The 22,388-nt window shown below is 32.8% G+C and overlaps 2 protein-coding genes across 2 annotated transcripts; one reads left to right on the top strand and one right to left on the bottom strand.

The window, feature by feature from the left end:
* Nucleotides 1-235: 235 nt before the first annotated feature.
* On the top strand, nt 236-1,168 carry LOC114093798 (olfactory receptor 4C11-like). Its single transcript, XM_027936709.2, has one exon. The coding sequence runs from the start codon at nt 236-238 to the stop codon at nt 1,166-1,168; it is 933 nt and encodes a 310-aa protein (XP_027792510.2).
* Nucleotides 1,169-6,821: 5,653 nt separating this feature from the next.
* Nucleotides 6,822-7,751, bottom strand: LOC114093784 (olfactory receptor 4P4-like). Its single transcript, XM_027936690.1, has one exon. It carries the CDS (start codon nt 7,749-7,751, stop codon nt 6,822-6,824), a length of 930 nt encoding a protein of 309 aa, XP_027792491.1.
* Nucleotides 7,752-22,388: the final 14,637 nt, after the last annotated feature.

The following is a 22,388-nucleotide window of genomic DNA, read 5'->3' as shown; positions in this document are numbered from 1 at the left end:
TCTGGTAAATGCATGAAATTGTTTCTAGGGATTCTATATTATCCAGAAAAACAAAATACCTGAAATGAAAAATGATTGGCGCCTATTGGAGGTTCTAATGGAAAACACCCATTGTAAAGTTGTAGTTTCATGACTGAGAATATATATTTAATTTCAAAATTTACTACTTTTTTTTACGTTTTTTTTCCTTTGCAGATTATTTCCAATTTGTGATGTCCTCACATCAACTGAAACCATGTGGCAAAATAGTAACATAACTGAGTTCATATTGCTAGGATTGACACAGGATCCTCTCAGGCAGAAAATGGTGTTTTTAATCATCTTAATTTTCTACATTGGAACTGTAGTGGGGAATACACTTGTTATTGTGACCATTAAATCCAGCAGGACACTTGAAAGCCCCATGTATTATTTCTTATTTTATCTGTCCTTTGCTGATTCCTGCTATTCAACATCCACAGCCCCTAAACTCATTGTGGATGCTCTCTCTACCAAAAAAGTCATATCCTACAATGAGTGCATGACACAAATCTTTGCACTACACTTATTTGGCTGCATGGAGATCCTTGTCCTCATCCTCATGGCCGCTGATCGCTATGTGGCCATCTGTAAGCCTTTGCATTACCCAAGGATCATGAGGAGGCAGGTCTGTCACATCTTGATTGTCTTTGCCTGGATAGGGTCCTTTATGCATTCCATTTCTCAGACTATCCTGGCCTTGAGATTGCCCTTCTGTGGACCCAACTTGATTGACCATTACTGCTGTGATCTGCAGCCCTTGTTTAAACTTGCCTGCACAGACACTTATTTGTCGAATCTGCTGTTGGTGACTAACAATGGGGCAATTTGCTTAGTCAGTTTAACGATTTTAATGATCTCATACGTTGTCATCCTTCGTTCCTTGAGAAACCACAGTGCAGAAGGGAGGAAAAAAGCACTGTCAACTTGCACATCTCACATAATTGTTGTTGTCTTGTTCTTTGTCCCCTGTATATTCATATATACACGCCCCCCAACCACGTTCCCCATGGACAAGATGGTGACAGTGTTTTATACCATTGGCACACCCTTCCTCAACCCACTCATCTACACACTGAGGAATGCAGAGGTGAAAAACGCCATGAGAAATCTGTGGAAGGTTAAAACTACATCAGAAAGGAGGGAATGAGTTGAAGTCCAATCTCATATTTATACATGTTTATGATATGAGTGATTCTGTACAAATAGTAAATATGATTACTTCTGATGATTGTGAGAGTCATATGTATTTTCATATAAGTTTGTGTTCTTAATATTTTTTAGATGAAAAGCAATATGGATTCCATGGTATCTTTTTTTTTTTTTTTTTTTCCTACAGAGATGTTATGGAAATTAAGTCAGGTAGTTATAGAAAATATTCTCTCCCTGCAGATTCTCTTCCTTTCCAGCCACTGTGGTTCTAGGGCCTGGCTACTTCTATACATTCTAAATTCATGTGCCTGCTTTCCTTAGAGTTTTCTGTGTTTTGACCTCTGACTGTTAATGTCCCTGACATCTTTAGAACGACTCTTTCTCTGAGAGTTCCATTCTGGTACTTGTGAGCATGACCTACAAGTCACATCAATCTTCACTCTTATCTGATGAGCAAACATTTAGATCATAAGAGCAGTTAAAAATTGTGATTAGACATAAATAAAGTGCAGTTCAACGGTATCTTCTTTCTTCTATAAGGCATTCCCAGTAGGTAGCAAGTGTTTTCTTGAACACTCACAGACAAAGGATTTAGCTCATGGTATCAAAAGTGCCCATATCATCTATGATTGGATTGTCTTTAGAAAGTTTCATATTTTCAAGTAAGAGACTCTTTTCATATTCTAAAATACATATAGTTATTCTAAATTATATATTTATTTTACCTTTGTTAAACTAACCAAGACATTATTTGTGAGATTTTTTTAAAGCTACTACATAGATATTAAGTTTTGTTTTACAAAATTAGTGTTCACCATTTGTAGCAAAAACCCCCTAAATCTAAGATAAATAGAAGTAAAACCATGGGTATTGTGATGTTAAAAAAAAAACAAAAAAAAAACAAAAAAAAAAAAAAACAGAAGTACAGAGATTCAACATGTTTTCTCAGACTGAAGAACAGAAAGGTAGAAACTGACATGAACCCCAAAGTGATATGACCTATTTTCTTTGAAGTGAATGATGTTGATGAAATTACCATGGGCATTCAGAAATACAGTACTTGTGTCTAGAATATGGGCTCAGGGCTGTGCAAAGCCCCTTTATCTCTCCAATTATATCGATATGTCCCTCTTTCTTTATTTGTTCTTTATTATGTCTTTGTGTTGTGTTGCACAGCTTCACAAAATAAAATTTCCATTGAAATTTTCATCCTCAGAGTGAGGTAGAGGATGGGTGAAGAGTTGTACCTTAGAGACATAGGCCTTGTATTATACCCTAAAATTTAAATATTCATTGATTTCAGTGCAGGGAATTGTCACATTTTTAGTAACTGTTACTAAATTCTATGCCTTATGATTTATTTGTTTATTTTCATATTAGCTATTTAATATTCATAGTGTTTCAACAATTGTTATATGTTACATAATTTTCAATTACACATTTCTCATCTTCTGATCCTATCATACTTTTCTACTTCCATGAACTTTCTTTGCTTTGTCTGCCACTATAGCCAAAATGAATTCATTATTATTTTCTGGTTTTTTTTTTTTCAACTCAGTTATCACACTCCTCAGTTTATGACCAAAAGACTTTAAATCAGCATACAACAGTGATGCATCCAAGTCAATGTTTATAGCAGCTCAATTCACAATAGCCAAGATATGCCCTACAACAGATGAACAAATAAATAAAATGTGGTTTGTATACACAACAGAATATTACTCAGCCTTAAAGAAGAATGAAATTATGGCATTTGCTGGTAAATGGATGGATCTGGAGTTAATCATGCTAAATGAATAAGCCGGGCCCAAAAATCCAAAGGCAGAATATTGTCTCTAATATGTGGATTTTAACCTACAAAAAAGGAGGGAAAGAATAAGAGTTTTCTGGATTAGACAAAGAGGAACACAATGAAGAGAGGGGGAAGAGGAAAGAGTGAAATTAATCTGACATAATTTTCCTATCCTTGTATAAGAATATTCCACCAATATAACTGCATGTCACGTACAACCACAATATTGGGGAACAAATTATATTTTTTGTGTGTATGTATATCATGTCAAAACATATTCTGTCATATACATCTAGAAAGAACAAAAAATAAATAAATAAATACTGTGTCTTATAGTTTAATTGAAAATTCATACCATTATTAACCATGTCTTACTGCCATAAAATGGTTTCTTTAAAGTTAATTCATGCATAAAGAGAGTAATAAACTTTCTAGATCCTCTAAATCTTCCTTTGGGTATAAACTGAGGACTGGGATAACTAAGTATGATGTATCAAAATACATACTATTGTCATGCATAACTAATTAGAAAAACCTTTAAAAATTATGAATGAAAATCTGAAGTTAAGAAAAATGTATAAATTTCTTCAGATTTCCCTGATAATTATCAGTAATGTTTTTATTTTTATTAATGTCTAATTTATATTTATTATCATTATTTACTATTATGTTTATTTTATTATTTATAATTATTTGAATTTGTTGGATTGAAACCAGAGGCACTTTACCACTGTGGTACATCCCCAGTACTTTTCATTTTTAATTTTGAGTCAAGGTTTCACCAAGTTGCTGTGTATCTTGCTAAGTTGCTGAGGGTCCTGCTAAGTTGCTGAGGCTGACGTCAAACTTGCTGTCCTCCTGTCTCAGCCTACCAGGTAGCTGGAATTACAGATGTGCACAACAGCACCTGGCAGGGATAATGTTTTAAAGCAGTTCTTTTAGTCTCCCAGGTGGATCAATGCCTCTACCCTTCTTTAACTCTTAATTCAAACATTGTGTCAAAAGTGGACAGGTAATGTGGCAAAAGTTTTGAAAATATTAATGTCAAAGTCAGAGGCCTAGATACAATTTCTATTGTCCAACCTGATTATCGTTTCTGGACAACACACATGAGTTCTCTGAAATCCTAATGAAGACAGTAATTATTAAATCAACATATATGATGATATTTATATCAATTGTATATGATTATATGTATAACAACACACACATACACATACACACACATATACTTGGAACATTAAATGGATTTTGTCTAAAGACACACAGTTGTATTATCATAAATGGATCTTTGGACTTGAAAAGTTTAATCCCTGACAATCACAAAGAACCTGCCACATTGCATGTCCTTGAGTTGGAGAAATTCTGGAGTCAGTCTTACATTGGGAACATTTTAAACTATGGGAGTGCATACAATCAACAACCAAAATTTAAAGAAAACAGTGCTCTGCAACATCCCATTATAGATAATATGATGAGGTGATCAAGAACCCAGAAAAGAAATTGAGAGAAAGTTTTTGAATATTTAGCATGAAAACTAGGAGAGTATGATGTGACCCCAAGGCCAAGTGAAAATGTAAATGTCTTTAGGGAAATAGGAGGGATAATTTTTGTGAAAGCCTGAATTCATCAAGATGGAAGATGCTGACTACCTTCATAAGAGCAGCTTCAGTCACCTAGGACAGGTAATGGTGGAGGGAAAGATTTCCCCTTAAAATACAATCAGGATGACAAAAATTAGATGCAGTGAGTACAGAACAGGAGAAATCAGAAGTGAGGAAATAGGGGAGGGGACATAAGAACAAAAGATGTTTTGTTTCAGAAAGTTTATTCAGAGAGGAAATTTAAAAAGAGGACAAAGTTATGATTCTGATACAAATAAAATATATGGAAGATTTTATTTAAGTCAAAATTTAAGGTAGAAATCAAGATACTATTGTTAGTTCAAAGAGAACACAAAGTACGGCAGATTTTTAGTCTGATAAGAAATTACTAAAATGAAATTGAGAATGGCTAAAAAATGGACATAATTGGTAAACACACAGAGGGGAACAATCAATAGACATCCTCTCCCCCCCACCCCGACATCCCTGGAAATAATCTGCATTTCTATGGACAGACTTGATTACCACTGCTATTATTTTCTCTAAATTAATGTCTGTGTCTGCAGAATTATAACTTACTTTCCACAAGGGCAGTGGGGTATGACTAACCTCAGTGGAAGAACTATTCAAGACATTTCCCAAACTGCAAAGACTCAGTTCATTCTTTCTTCAGCTTTTAGGTGTATATCAATGATCCAGCAAAGACAGGGAAACTGATGAGGAGATGCCCCTGTGAGGTGAAAGGGATGAGCTCCAGGGTACCAATACACTGCTTAAAGATGGAAATTGCTGTTATTGTCTTCCCACTTTTGCTTCATATGTTTTAACAATCCTTCTTTAATATGTTTATTCAAATAATAATAAGAAGATAGAAATATTTATTTTAATTTTGAAATTTTATTGTTAATAATATAGGTACAACTTCTTAAAGAGGCAAAATTTTTATTGTCTACTAGAATGAGGTCTTCCCCATCTGGGCTGTGATGCTGCCCTTTGCTTATGTGCTGCTTAGGGACCACTTAGGAGTCTCAGGATATTATGCTGTTTTGCTTTTATATGCTCCATGCATCTTAGCAACTCCCAACATTCCCATTTTATTTAGTGTTCCTTCTGTATTCGCCTGAAAATAAATTATTTGCCATTCATTAAATATCACAAGTTTTGTAAGAACTTTGAGTTCCTCCACAATCCTAACCAATTTTGCCCTGAGCCATGTCTTATATTACATGAATTTCTTCCAGTGTGACATTTAATTGTCCTGAGCAAAATATTTTACTTTTACCATGCAAAAAATCAAAACAGAACACAGCACCTATCCAGTTCAGATGATATTTTCTGCTTGCCACTCCAAGAGAAAAATGCTCATTTCACCTCTAACAGAAACCTAGTAAAAACATGTGAGTGCTCCTTGCTTTGTTTTATAATGCAGGTGCTCTAGTTTCTGCTCAGGAAAGTCATCATTTAATGGTATCTTTTCTGATCAAAACACAGCATGAGGCAATAAAATAACATATGTGTATCAAGCAAGGTGTGCCATGATTATACCTCTCTGTTTTATAAGATCATGTTGCCCTCCATCTGCATGGTTAGAAATCAGATCTGTAACCAGAATCTGTGCCCTCAACCAATACACTGCATCCTGCTAGAATTAGCAGAAAGATGCAATTGACTTATATATGAAAGAGTTAGGAGGGGAAGTGACTTAGAGCAAAACAAGAGGTTTTCTTGGGGGCTTTGAAAAAAGCTTTGGTCTTGGGAACATAAGAATCTCAAGAATGCTGCTGGTTATTATCAGAGTAAAGCATGAGTGTTTGGGGAAATATTGTGTCCAACATCTTTGAGAATATTCTTAGAGCATAAGAGAGTATAAGTACAAATTCTGGTTGCTTTTTAATTACTTTTGGAGGCTAGAACTGGCTTCATTGAATATAGTCATCCACAATACTGGTTGAAAGGACCCTTAGTATTAATTTGGATTGCACACTGTCTTGTCTATTGCCAAATACAAAAATTAATCACAGAGCCAACAGATCAAATAGAATAGAGGCAATATGTACAGAAAACCTTGAAAAAAATTACAGCAGAGATAAGTCCTGCGTACATCCAGAAAACAATAAATAACTTCTCCAATATTATCCTACATATATGCTTGCTAGGTAGAAGATGATTAGGCAAGCCTTATGCATTTTGAAGGTTTCAAGGTAGCAATCACTTTTTCAAGAAGCTGTGTGGTGAAATGCAGGGAAGCCTTTCAGTCAATTTTCTTTGCTTCCCATTATATGGCCCCATAATTTTTTTATGGCATTCTTCATCTCCGTGTTTCTTAGTGTGTATATCAGAGGATTGAGCATGGGGGCAATGATAGTATAAAAGAGGGCAAATACTTTGTCTTCGGGTAAAGTAGTTGCTGGTCGAATATAAATAAACAGTAAAGGGGCAAAAAACAGGACGACCACAGTGATATGTGAACTACAAGTAGAGAGGGCTTTGCGGCGATTCTCTGCAGAGTAAGACCTGACAGTACATAAGATCACAGCATAAGATATCAGCAGGACCACAAAAATCACCGTGCCCATCAGTCCAGAATTGGCGATGACCAAGAAACCAATTTTGCTTGTGTCAGTGCAGGCCAGTTTCAGCAAAGGATACACATCACAGAAGTAGTGATCTATTTCATTGGGACCACAGTAGGGTAAGAAGATGGCCAGGAGAAACTGACCAAAGGAGTGGAGGAATCCCCCAGCACAGGAGGCAGCAATAATGACCTCACACTTCTGTCTGCTCATGATGACAGTGTAGTGCAGGGGCTTGCAGATGGCCACATAGCGGTCATAGGCCATCCCTGTGAGAATGAAGACCTCGATGCCCCCAAAGAAGTGCATGGTAAAGAGTTGTGTCATGCAGCCAATGTAGGAAATGGACTTCTTGGTGGATAGTGAGTCCACGATTAGCTTGGGGGTAACAGTGGAGGTGTAGCAAAGATCTGAGAGTGACAGGTAGCTCAGGAAGAAATACATGGGCTGGTTGATAAGTGGACTACAGGTGATGGAGATCATGATTAGCAAGTTTCCAGTCAAAATTGCAATGTAACAAAGTAAAAACAGTAAAAAGCAGAGAATCTCTAATTCTTTTTTCTGAGAAAGTCCTAAAAGAATAAATTCTGTGACGTTATTTCTATATTCCATGATCTAGATGCAGGTTGTAGTCACCTATAATTAGATGAATGATGAATTGTTGAATACATTGAAATATGTTGATACATCATATCATCCTCTGATTTGTAGTAGAGTATGCTGAAAATGATTTAAAGGTTGAAGAAATTTTATTTTTATTTATGAAGACTTTCCTGTATTATGAAGACTTTTCTGTATTGTCAGTTTATTGAAAATATTGTTACTAAATGTCTTAGGTAGCTGGGATAAAGACTAGCATTGTAGAATAATGAAGAATGATACTTATAAGAACATGTATTATGAAACCTAATGATATTATAGTCCAATAGGACTGTTGAATTGACACTTTTAGTGGGAAAAAAATCATATCAGAGATTCACTTTTTTGTTTGCTATTGAGAAACCATCTACAAAATAAAACGTTGAGTTAAAATACTATAGAAAAGCAAATATTTAAAGTCTAATATGTACATAATATTTTAAGTGAGAATCTCCCTGCTGCATATCCTATGAGAAAGTATCATACATAAAAAAATCAACAATTTGGGATATTTGGGATTATGAGGAATATGTGCATGGCTTCTCTTTTGCTTAATTTACAAATGGGTTTAACTTACATGTATACTTAATTTATCAGTAAAGAACTATGATTTACATCCAAATAAAGCCACAATTAGAAAGGAAAATTATCTTCATTTTCAAAGCATTTTCAAAATAATTGTATATTTGGCATTCAGCTAGGTGTTTGAGAACAATAGTAGCAGGTTTAGTTTGGATTCTAGAGTCTTACCTGATGTCTCACGCCCCACCCTTAAACAAATTTACTTCTTTTCTGGATGTCTATAAATTTTTCAGCTTTTTCTAGTCAGCCATCCTGATCATGGATGCTCAGTTCACTCCCTACATGACTAGTTTTAGTCTCTTGGGCTGGCTTTTCTCATGTTCTTTCCATTATTTTTATCTCCTTCTTGTCACTGTTACTAAGTAATGCAGAACCAAGTTTACTAATTTCTCTCTGGTTATAAAATACCTTAGGACAAATCCGTAGCTACTCTTGGTAGAATTTCAAATGTGATCAATGGACTGAGGAAGAGCTATTGAGAAACAATCTTTAATCATTCACTCAATCACACCAGCAATACTCTACTTCAGCTACATAAAACACTGGAATTATGAGCACTAATATATATTAAATTTTACTTTTAGTACTATAACTTTTCTCCTTCAGTAAAGTTATCATTCAAATTTGTGTACAAAACGAGACAAAAATAATTCCTCCAGAGTATGAAAGTTAATGTTAATTGTGACAAAACTACCTTTTGGCATGTATTATCAGGCACAGTCAAGAGGGAGCTCTTAAAGTGTTCAAATAAGACATTTCAATCAATTAACTATTGCCTTTACACTTTTACAATGAATGCCAATAATTTAAAATAATTTAGTCATACTCTAACTAAAAAAGTTACAACCTTCTGATTTAGTAAAAATGACTAAGTTACATTTTTCATTTCAGTGTGGTCTTTTTTTCACATGTAATTTGCTGAATGAATTTTACCAATTCACTTTTTCTCAGACCTTTGCCTGACCTGTCGGCTAATATTCTTCCTGACCTAATAGCTGTACTTCACTGAGACTTTTTATCAAGTAGCAGACAAAAGTGTGCTTTAAATATCAAGAGAAATGCCACTATGTTCACCGAGTCTTCTTAGGCCCAAACTGGAAAATAAATATTAAAGTTAAAGTTACCCCACAAAATAACTAAGGACATTTTATAATACAGATTATGTTTTTGATATTTCAGACAAAACACAAAATTATTTACAAGTGATAATCACATAAATATATCCAATCTAGTTTAGAAAGCAGAGGATATTAAAAGTAGCTACCACTTAATTTACTTATAAATATTACACAAACTCCATATGTTGCATGAATCCAAAACTTTAATCTGTGTTCAGGGATTACTTGGAAGTATTATATTCTCTATTTTTAGTTATTCTATAGAAAGCTAAGAGGCTATTGTATTCTATGAGAGTAATTTTACATTTTCATATTTTTAAAACATATGATGTCCTGTTATAATGAGATATCTTTTAAAATAGTGGACTATTTGGGTAACCATACCAATCTTAATCTCGTCTGACTGTATTAGTTCCTAACTCAGTGATTTTATATATGCTCTATCCGTTTTGTGTACTTCAAATAAACAATAAATATATGTTAAGTGTTAAAGTAGATTTTTAATAAACAATATGTTGCATAGCTACACAAAGGAGTTTTACTCAGTTATAAAGAAGAATAAAATTATGGCATTGCCACTAAGTAGGTGAAACTGGGGAGCATCATGCTAAGTGATGCAGCTCAGACTCGGAAAGTTCAGGGTTGACCTTTTCTCTCAGATGCAGAAGTGGGAGCAAAGTAAGGGGGAGAAAAGGTGTGGCACACCATGGAAGTGGAAGGGGAGATCCGAGGAATGGAGAGCAGGGTTGATGGGGAGGGGGTGGGAGAGTGAAGAGGAGGAGCACTGGAATGAGGTGGACCAAATTATGTTCTGTGCAGGTGAGAATCCCATCTTTATGTAGTCCTGTGAAGTAACCATTTATAAAAATAATAAAGAGATGAAGGAAAGAGGAGGAGAGGAATGGGAAGGGAGAAGGGGGGGCAGGGAGGAGGTACTGGGGACTGAAATGGAACAAACTATATTCCATGCATGAGTGACTATATCAAAATGAACCCCACCATTATGTGTAACTGTAATATGCTAAGTAAAAAAAAATGCATTAGGACTGATTTTTTTTTTTAAAGTAGATCTTTAAGAATATCCTCGGGCCTGACCGTGTGTAAGGAGGGGTCCAGCAGCTGGCATGACAGTTGTTACCTTCATTCCAAACACATCAGAATAAATTTACACTACAGCCTCAGGTTGTTTCCCTCTCTGTCACTGATGATAAAGTCTTCTAATCCTAACGATACAATCAAGAGGCCAAATATCAAGAATTCCTTACACATAAATGGTACCTAAAAGTTTTCAATATATATTCATCAAAAGTATCATTAAATTTTTACTTTAATAATAAATTCTAAAACTTTAATTCTTACTTGTCTACAGAAAATGATCAAGTGTGGATTACTTAAGTAAAATGTACCCTATGTCTGTTTCACCAGGTATTTTTTAAAGTCTCAGATACGTGTAATGACCCACAATTATAACAGTTTCAGAAACAAGTAATAAATTCCAGGAACAAATATTAATAAACCTCACTATTCAAGTAATTCTTAGGAATCCTGAAGGCAGAACTCACCTGTTTTCTAAGGAAAAGTGGATCAGTTTGTTTCTAAAGCAGTTTTGAGTCCTGTTCCAGTTTTATGTTAACATTCAACAAGGGAAGAAGTGGTGTCTTCATCATTCCCATATGCAGCTATTTTTTGCCCCTCTTCAACTTCTTTAAATAGTTCATTTGTCATAGTCTCTGGGGAAAATGAAAACAACAGTGCATGACTCCTGTTTGAGTTCCAAACAGCTTTACCTGGGAGATATTTAACCTGTAAAAATTTATTGCACTCTCTGTGAATCTGAAAATCCTCACCAGGATAATTTGACCAAGGTGAAAGTGACCATTTCTTAAAAAAAAAAAAAAAAAAAAAAAAAAAAAAACTTTGTTTAAGGTCTAAAAATACTGCTATCAATCAAGATCACCCCCCCCCTTGATGAATATCAAGAAACAGATAAGATCAGCTTCCATTTGCTATTGAAGTAGCTAAGGAGAAAGCTGATTACCTGGAAAGCAAGGACCTAATTCTCACCCCTTTGCAGAGAAGAAAAATAGAATTGGCTGCACTGAGTTGTTAAAAAAGGGAGGGAGAAATCATAGCACTGTCTCAATTTACCTTTTGTGAAGGATGCCTAATACTTGGCACGCATCTCTTATTATTTAATACAACTTTTAAAAAGTTAATACAATCTACTATTCTCCTTTTCTGGATCTTCTTGCCTGTTCATTTTTCTGCCAACATTTCATGTAAGGACTCAGCTATAAACCTCATCCTTGTAATGAAACATAGGCACAGTCTTTTTTTTTTTTTTTTTGCTTTTTTTTTAATTTCAATGAAGTCTATTTCTTATGTATCACATAAAAAATATATATTTATGGTTTAGTGTGGTATTTCAACACATATATACATTATGTAATGTTTATATCAGATTAAACATGTCTGTCTCTTCAAGCGTCTGTGTTTTACAGTGAAAACATGCAAATATTTCTTCTATATAAAATATGAAATAAGTTGTGCATTATTAGTGTTTATAATCATCTCCTGTGCAACTGCAGGCCAGAACTTCTTGCTCCAAACTGATCCATCTCTCCTGATCCTTCCCTCCACGATCAAGTAAACACCATTCCTCTTTCAACATAAACTAAAACACCTTTTTTTAGACTCTACCTATGTGTGAGATCATGTGGTACTTGCCATTCTCTGCTTGGCTTATTTCATTTAATGCATGGTCTCTAGTTCTATCCAAACTGTCACAAATGTCAGGATATTATTCTTTCTGTGGCGAGCCAAGTTTGTTTGGTATTATTTCTATTTTTTCTCATGATGTGTTTCTCAGGATGGAGTCTAAAAGCATTTTCTCCTAATCCCATATGTTACATACTTTGAATTTGTTCCCTCTTCACTTTCAGTTATATAGTGTACATATTACTGTCATAAATTGCATTTACACAATTAAGCAATCATCGCCATTATGTAGTTGAAAAATTTTTTTCTCACTCTAAATGGAAGCACTGTAACTATTTAATAGTTTTCCCCATTTTTTTCTACTGCTAGTAACCTCTGATCTGCTCCCTATCTCTATGAATTTGCTTATTTTTTTTATTTTTCATATAAGAGAAATCATAAAATATTTACTCCTTTGTATAGCAATAACTATAATTGGTAAAGTGCTTTATTTTTTAATTTATTGGTTCTTTTTCTTTACACATGACAGTATAATCCATTTAGACATCATTATTAAAGCATGAAATATGTCTTGTTTTAATTCAATCCCAGTATCTCTCCTTCCATTCCTCTCCCCTCACCCTCCTCCCTTCTCTCTACTGATTACTCTGCCATTTACCCATGTTATTTTTTTTTAATTAATTTCTGATGGATGTGCACCATATTGAGATTCACTGCAGTATATTCTATATGTATATAGGAAAGTTATGTCTAATTCATTGTACTGTCTTTCCCATTCCCATTCCATTTCCTTTCCCCTGCTCCCCTACATATCAGAGAAAACACTCAGCCTTTGGTTTTTGGGATTGACTTATTTCCCTTAAAATGAAAGTTTCCTGTTCCATTCACTTACAGGCCATTGTCATAATTTCATTCTTCTTTATGGTTGAGTAATACTCCATTGTGTACATATGTCACATTTTCTTTATCTATTCATCTGCTGAAGGACATCTACATTGGTTTCATAGCTTGGCTATTGTGAATTATGCTGCTATAAACATTGTAGCATGCTGATTTTAAGTTCTTTGGGTTTATACAAAGAAGTGGGATAACTGGATAAAATAGTAGTTCCAGGTCAAATTTTCTAAAGAAACTCCATACTGCTTTCAAGAGTGTTTGCACAAATTTGCAGTCCCACCAGCAATGTATGAGTGTACTTTTTTCCTCACATTTTCAAAACATTTTCTATTACTTGTAATCTTGATAATTGCCATTCTGATTGGAGTGAGATTCAATCTCAGTGTAGTTTTGATTTGCACTTATCTGATTGCTAGAGATTTTGAACATTATTTCATATATTAATTGACCTTTTCTATTTCTTCTGTGAGAAGTACATGTTTAGTTCTTTTGCCCATTTATTGATTGAGTTATTATTTTTTTTCCTGTCAAGTCTTTTGAGTTCTTTGCATATCCCAGTATCTGAGGAGCAGATGGAAAAGATTTTGGCCCAATCTGCAGAATCACTCTTCACGTACTTGATTATGCCTGTGGCTGTGAAGAAGCTTTTAATTTGATGCCATCCCTTTTATTGATTTTTGGTTTTTACTTAGGAGTTTTGTGAAGGAGTCAGTTCCTGAGCCAATATGTTGGAGTTTTGTGCCTACATTTCCTTCTAGCAGATTCAGGGGGTCTGGTCTAATTCCTAGGTTCTTTATCCACTTTGATTTGAGTTTTGTTCAGGGTGAGAGATAGGGGTTAAATTTTATTGTACTACCTATGGACTTCCACTTTTACAAGCACCATTTGTTGAAGAAGCTATCTTTTCTCCAATATGTTTTTAGCACCCTTGATGTTTTCTATGTTGAAGTTGTTATCAAAACTTCATTCCTTGTTTTGGTTTAATAATATTCCATTGTATATCTCCACCATATTACCCATTCTCTGTTGATAGACACTGTGGTTGATTTCACTTTTTGACTAATACCACAATGAATATTGGTATACCAGTATCTATTTGAATTTATGATTTTAACTATTTGAAGTTTATAATTATGAACATATAAAAACTGTATGTTTAATTTTTTAAAAATCTGCTAAATTGTTTTCTGTGGTGCTGTATCACCAGGAATGTTCAAATATTTATATCCTCACCAAAATTATTTTTGATGTGTGTGTATGTTTAAAGTTTTTAATGATCATTCAAGTAATCATATAATGTTATTTTATTGTGGTTTTGGTTTTCATTTCCCTAATAACTGATGACACTAAGAATCTTTTCATGTGCTATTGACCATTTCTATATTATTTTTGAAGAAAAGTCTTCAGGTCTTTTAATTATTTTTAAATGAGATTCTTGGTCCTTTATGTTGAGTTCCAGAAATTTTTATATGTCCTTGACATTAGTTAATTACCAGATATATCATTTGCAAATAGCTTACCACCTTCTGTAGGACACATTTTCATTCTTTAATCGTGTTCTTTAATGCAAAGGAGGGATTTTTATTTCATATCAAGCCTAATTTATGTATATATTTTTGAGGCTTTTACACTAAGTGTTATGGAATTCATTGTCAAATTAAAAACCATAAAGATTTAGCCCTATATTTTCTTCTATAATTTTTATAACTTTAGATATTTTAGATTATCAATCCATTTTTAGTTCATTATTTTACATGGTGTCATATAGGGATCTAATATCAATCCTTTTTGCAAATTTAAATGTTCAGTATTATTTTTGAAGAGTGTATTATTTTTCATTGAAAAGAATTCCCACACTTTTCAAAAATGAATTGGACATGTGAGGGGCAGGTGACTGTTTATACCTAGGCTCTAAAATATATTTTATTGGTCTATTCATCTAATCTAATGTCAATCATATTTATGCATCATTCTGGAGTTTTGTTGTAAGGTTTAAATTTTGTGATTGCAAGTTCTTCAATTATATTTCTTTTCCAGAATTATTTTCACTATATAGGCCCTTGAAATTCCAAATAATATGGATAATCTGTTTCTCTGTTTAAAAAATTAATGTTGTGGGCCTGGAAATGTGGCTCAGATATAGGGTACATGCCTGGCATGCATGAGGCCTTGTGTTCAATACTCAGTGCCACGAAAGAAAGAAAGAAAGAAAGAAAGAAAGAAAGAAAGAAAGAAAGAAAGAAAGAAAGAAAGAAAGAAAGGGATGTTAGAATTTTGAGAGGGATTATAATGAATCTGTGGGTTTCTTTAGGTAATATTGAAAACTTAACAATTTTCTAGTTCTTGAAAATTGTGTCTGTTTACATTTATTTATGTTCTTTAATTTCAGTAAAGTTTTGTGCTTTTTCAATGTAAAATCTTTAACCTACTTAGTAAAATCTCTTCTTAAGATTTGTATTTTTTATGTGCTACTAGAAATGTAATTGCTTTCTTAACATCCATATTAAATTGTTCATGCTGTAGTAGAGAAAAAAATTGGCTTTTATGCTTTGATCTTGTATCTTGCATCTTTTCTGAATTTGTTTATTAGTCTGGTGTCCTTCTTACTGAATATTTTTTGAAGAAAACATGTCAGTGAATAGAGATAGTTTTAGTTCCTTCTTCTAATATTAAATGTCTTTTTTATTATTAGTCTAATTGTTCTAACTAGTCCTTTCAGCAAAGTACTGAATAGTAATGATGAGTGGGGACGTACTTGCTTTTTTCACGATCCTGGGTATAAATTTTTCAATCTCTCAGTACTAGATTTAATGTTAGTATTGGGTTTTTCCTAAATCCTCTTCATCATGATAAAGAAGTTCCCTTCTGTGCCAAGGTTTCAAGTGTTTTTTTTTATGTAAATAGTGTTGGATTTTTCCAAATTTCTTTTCTGTGCCAACTTTAATAATCATGTAATATTTTTCCTCAGTCATATTAACTTGGTGTATTACACTGCTTAATTTTTAATGTCAAACCACCCTTGAATTCCAGGCATTTTACATGTGTATATGGTTATATATTATATATGCATTTTACATTTGTATATGGCTATATATTAAATACATACATAATATATGAAATTTTAAGAAAATTGGAATTATATTCTCATATGTACAGTCTATTTTGATTTTTCTCTGAGTCTTGAAATGTTTGTGATTCTTAATGAAATAAAAAAAAACAGGCTTTGATGCATACACCTCATGAAAATTCATTTTTGTTCTTAGTTGATACTGAGAAAATACCCAGACTTTTGTATGGATTGTATTTTATATGGATCTTGGGCTGGATGAGATGCTATGTTTCTGTTTTCACAGACTTGTACCTAACATTGTACATAGATGGTTGTTTTAAAACATCTTAACTAAAAATGAAATGACTTTGTTTTTCCCCTGAATTTTCAATTTGTTTCCACCCTTTATTAGTATATTTTTCATTATTGAAATAAAATACCTGACCCACAAAGAAAAAGTTGGTGTTGGTAATATAAAAAATAACTGGTCAGAATTTACAACATTCTGAAACAAGATTCAGGTTTTCATCTTCTCATGTATGATGTGGGCGTTTTCCTGTAATCTATATAAATATTAACTTCTGTTGAAAAATAGACTTCTTTCTACATAATGTTTTCTTATTAAATATAAAATTTGATAGGCAACTATGTGAATACAAAATTCAATAAAGTGGATTCTTTTAAATTTTAATAAAGGACTTCAAATACTACAATTATGGGAAAATTAAGAAAATGTTGTATTTTTGCTAAGATAATATATTACTATATTATTAGTTAAAGCTGTGAGATCACTGAACACAAAACTTAAAAGTTGTTCTCTTTCTTTTATTGGATTGGTAAGAACTTTTCTTGTTAAGATCAATATAACACACCTATGAAATAAAACCAACAACCTGTTCGCAAACTTTTTAAAGTTATTTTTCTACCAAATAGAGATAATTTATTATTTGTGAACACCATAAGTAATTCAGTTACTCTTTCCATTTTTGAAGGTCTTCTTTGATTTCTTTCTTTATGGTTCTGTAGTTTTCATTGTAGAGATCTTTCACGTATTTGTTAAGTTGATTCCCAAGTATTTTATTTATTTATGTATTTATTTATTTATGTATTTATTTATTTATGTATTTATTTATTTATGTATTTATTTTTTTGGAGGATATTGTAAATGGGATAGTTTTCCTCATTTTCTTCTCACAGGATTTGTCACTGATATGCAGAAATGCCTTTGATTTATGGGTGTTGGTTTTATAATCTGCTACTTTGCTGAATTCATTTACTAGTTATAGAAGTTTTCTAATGGAGGTTTTTGAGTCTTCTAGGGACTGCAAATTGGTGGAGCCAATACGGAAAGCAGTAAGGAGATTCCTTGGAAAACTTGGAATGGAACCACCATTTGACCCAGCTATCCCTCTCCTTGATTTATACCCCAAGGACATAAAAACAGCATACCATAGGAACACAGCCACATCAATGTTTATAGCAGCACAATTCACAATAGCTATACTGTAGAACCAACCTAGATGCCCTTCAGTAGATGAATGGATTAAAAAATGTGGCATATATACCCAATGGAATATTATTCAGCAATAAAAGAGAATAAAATCATGGCATTTCCAGGTAAATGGATGCAGTTGGAGAGATAATGCTCAGTGAAGTTAGCCAATCCCAAAAACAAACAAACAAACAACAACAAAAAAAAAAAAAAACAAATGGCAAATGTTTTCTTTGATATAAGGTGACTGACTCATAGTGGTGTAGGGAGAGGAAGCATGGAAGGAATAGACGAACTCTAGATAGGGCAAAGGGGTGGGAGGGAAATGGAAGGGGCAGGGAGTTAGCAATGAGGGTGGAATGTGGTAGACATATTATCCAAAGTACACGTATGAAGACATGAGTTGGTGTGAACATACGTTATATACACACAGAGGTATGAAAAATTGTGTTCTATATGTATAATAAGAATTGTGATGCATTCCACTGACATGTATTTAAAAAAATAGAAGCAATTTTAAAAAAGAAAAAGAAAATGCAAAAACCTAAAAAAAAATCCTACAAAAATGAAAAAATATATATTACTATGGGTAACTACAACAAATAAATTTGAAATATTGAGGGAATCAAATTATTTTAAATATATGAAGATAGACATAAGAATATATAAAATATTTAAGATGTTAATTGTAATGAAAACAATTTTGTTCCTCTATGTAAGAAAAATAAAAAGAGACACAGAGAATAAATGTAGAGGCAGAATGGCCAAGCTGCCAATTTTATTTATATCAATAGGTTACATTAGGTCATTGGCATCAGTAGTATATTATTGCTCAATGTGTCATTAGGCAGGTTGCAAGGTTAGCAACTTTATGCGTATTATTCCTCAGTTACATACTATAGTTGCAATGTGAAATGTTAGGAGTTTTGCATAGATCTCAGGAAAGTCTATTGTTTAAAGTCACTTTTAGGTGGAGAGATTCAGGCACAACAGAGCTGGGTGAAACATTGTAGTTGTCTAACAAGAGAGTTTCTTTCCCAGGAGCTGTGTGCCTTAGACCAAGGTCAAGGCTGATAAGACTAGCACAGAGCTTCCTCATGCAGAGCATTGTTACAACAGCCAGGAATCCCATCTTTGCACCAAAGTTTTTCTAGCAGCCAGGCATTCTGTGTCTTTGCACAGAAAATTCCTAGCCACCAAACATGCCATAGTCATAAAGCCATCAGAGAGACCCTGATCCCAAACACAGAACCTTTACAACTCTATTCTTTAAAATAGGAATGGGAAGTGGGGGTTTGCTGAGTAATAGGAGCTGAGAATAATAATTTGAGTTCTAGAAAAGTATCTAGTCCTGCAGAAGGTACAGGAGAATGAAGCCTGCCTACCTGGTTATAAGCATCAATACAGATGGTTAGATGCATATAGAGCACCTATAGGTTTGCATATACCTACATGTATATCTACATATATCTGTGTCTACAGTTTACAACTGTATCTGCATGTATGTTTAATATTTATACCCAAATAAATGGACACATCAATCCAAACTTGTTGTAGGGCTTAATTTACTTAGTATCTATGTTACTTCCACCTTGTTTTTAGAGCAACCTAATCTCCTCATCCTTCTCTTGACATTGCAACTCTGGAGGGCACCATCTTCTTTCTCCCTTTCTCCTTCCCCTTGAAAGAATTTCCCCAAGTTTTTCACTGTCATTCCAGCAACTGCTAGTTTTCTTGTCTATGTAAAGCTGTGTTCCAACAGTCTCTGAAGTTGTTTTAATTTTTTTTTGTAAATAAGTAATGCTTTCTTATCAATTTTATCATTTAGTATCACTAGAAGATCTCCAATTTCTTTGTTACTGAACTGTCTCAACAGACTTCTGTACCCTTTACTCTTCAAATTATGGTAGTTCTATGTAAGATTCACTTCTTTACATATTTTACAGATATTTATTTACTTATAGGCAAGTCTTCCCTTCATAGGTCCCTATGTTTCACAGGATGTAAAAACTTGGATTCATTTATTGTTTTCATTTGTTTAAAAGGTTTTCTGGAGGATAGATAACACAGAAATTATGTCTTAATTGTTATCATGATTTTAAGGCTACTTATGTGGAATGTTTATGTTTCATTTTTAGCACATGGACATAGAATGTCTTCTGTTTCATATCCTATCTCCCATTTTAATTTTGCTTTGTAAACTATATTATTTCTTTATTGTTTTTTTAATGAGAATGTTTTACATTTTTAAATGGAATGCTTTATTGTTTAACAAGACATTGCTATTAATTCATAGTTTTGATGAATAGTGATCAGGGAAATTACATATCTATCATTTTTGCTGAATTTATAATTTTTGTACAGATGGTTAGATGCATATAGACCACCTATAGGTTTGAATATATAATACTGAAGTACAGTCAATTTTTATGAGTGCTCATATGCATTTTTTTAAAAAAACTGTATTCCTCATTAGGATTAAGTTGTGTTATGCATCATGCATTGATTAGGATTGTATTCCTAGTTAGCAAATGTTTGTTTTCTTTTGTCTTGAATTAAGGGCATATGCTTATTTCTCATTTTATCTCCTATATTTTCTACTTTATGAAAATTTTTCTATGTCCTTGGCTGCATAAACATTGAAACTGTCATAACTTCATTATGAATGATATTCTTTGTAATGTAAAATATTTGTTGATTTTAATACATTTGTATCTTTATGGTCTGCATTTTTCGTTTTTGCAGGTCACAATTTTCTCATCTTATGTTTTGATATTTGCCTTCATCAAATATGTTGATACAATGTTAACTTAACTAAAATTAATATGCCTAGAGAAATATGCACAGTCAGTTCCATGAGTTTTCACAGCCAGAGATCAGCTATATAACCAGCATACAAGTCAACAGTGGGACATCAAAATGCAGAAGCACACTTTTGATCTGTTAATTGCCAGCCTTCCCTCATGGAATTGAAATTACTATCTCAATTTAAGCATTGCTATATTTGCCTGCTTTGAATTTTATATAAAATCAATTATAGAGAATACTATTTTTTTTGTACTTGGGTTGATTGTGGCATTTTTTCATCTGCTCCTTCAGTTTTCACTCATTCTTATTGCTTATGATTCACTGCCTGAATAAATTATATTGTTTCTATAAAAAATTTTTGAGAGTTCTTTAAGGCTTTATTTATTTAATGTCTCTCAAGCCTCGTTGATTTGCAGGTCCCATTATCAAATCTTTGGGCCATATATTTTGGAAAACAAACTTAAGTATTTTTTATGGGGTAAAAATCTTGAGTAAAATTTCTCAGCTATATGTATGTTTATATCTATTGGAGATAAGTTTAATATATATATATATATATATATATATATATATATATATATATATACAAATCAAACTTTACTAGAAATATCATTCAGCTCTAATCATTTGGCACGACTAGGAAAGAAATATTAAAAGCAAAATTGATTATTTGAAAATGATGAAAAAGCCTACCTACAAGGAGGAGACTGCAACTCAAACTTCCATGCACCTATTAAAAGACCTTTCAAAAAGATAAACGAAAAAACAACCAGAAATACACAAGCTTTCTATGGCTATATGAAACCTTAACATATTTCTTCCATTGATGAATAAAACAAATAACACCATTCAATTTTATAGAAGTTTTAAATGACATGTTAACACATTTGTCCTAATTAACTTATATGACACCCAACAAAAGCAATGCATACATATTTGTAGTTTCTATAGAAAAGTTACCAACATTGATCATTTGCTGGATTATGTATAAAGTCATAGCATATTTCAAAAGCATTCAACAATTGAGAATATTTTCTCTGCTAGCAGTGTAATTTTAACTTTACTGAATCTTTTGTTTATGAATTCTTCATATATATATATATATATATATATATATATATATATGTGTGTGTGTGTGTATGTGTGTGTGTACACACATATATATCTCCCTGTTTAATTTAACATTGCCATTAAATATATTAATATAATCCACATATTTTTTGTTTTACCTGTGTAACATTTTTTCATATAAATTATTATTTTACAGTATATGCATGTGTATGCCACATAAATAGGTGCATAGCTTTTCAACATTTAGTTTGGTTCGTTAGCTCCATGCTTTTAAAACATTTGTATTTTCATAAGGATTTTTACCTTTATGCTAATATTTATGCATATTTTCATCATCTTTTTATTTGCATACTGTCAGCTAAATAGATTAAGATATACTGTAAATAAATTTTAATTCCACCGACTCCAGGAGTTATTACTTTCAAGCGATCCCACTACCTGCTTATACACCACTGTCATTAAACACATTACGTTGTATTACAACTGCCCACGTGGTATTGCTTCTTTATCACTAAGAGGTGAGATTTGTAAGGGAATGAATTAGGTTTGATTCACTATTTAACATTCCGCACATTGCAATTATGCAAAATGCTTTGGCTGAATGAATGTAATTGATTCTTTCAGCCAACCTTGGGGACATCTAAATATATTAAATGGAAATATTATAGACTCAGTTTAAGTCTTCATAGGTATTTATAATTTTTATTTCATAAGCAATTCTGAATAATTTTTTTTTAATTGGTGATGCTGTAAATGACAAGGAATCAATAAGTTACAAGTCAAAATTAATAGTGACAAAAACAAAAATAAATTTTGTCAAATATGTATATTTAAATGCTATTATGTCATTTTACCATATTTGGACATTTGGTCTC

The sequence above is a fragment of the Marmota flaviventris genome, chromosome 9, assembly GCF_047511675.1.
Source record: "Marmota flaviventris isolate mMarFla1 chromosome 9, mMarFla1.hap1, whole genome shotgun sequence".
Taxonomy (NCBI): Eukaryota; Metazoa; Chordata; class Mammalia; order Rodentia; family Sciuridae; genus Marmota; species Marmota flaviventris.
This window is presented reverse-complemented; position numbering and strand designations above follow the sequence as displayed.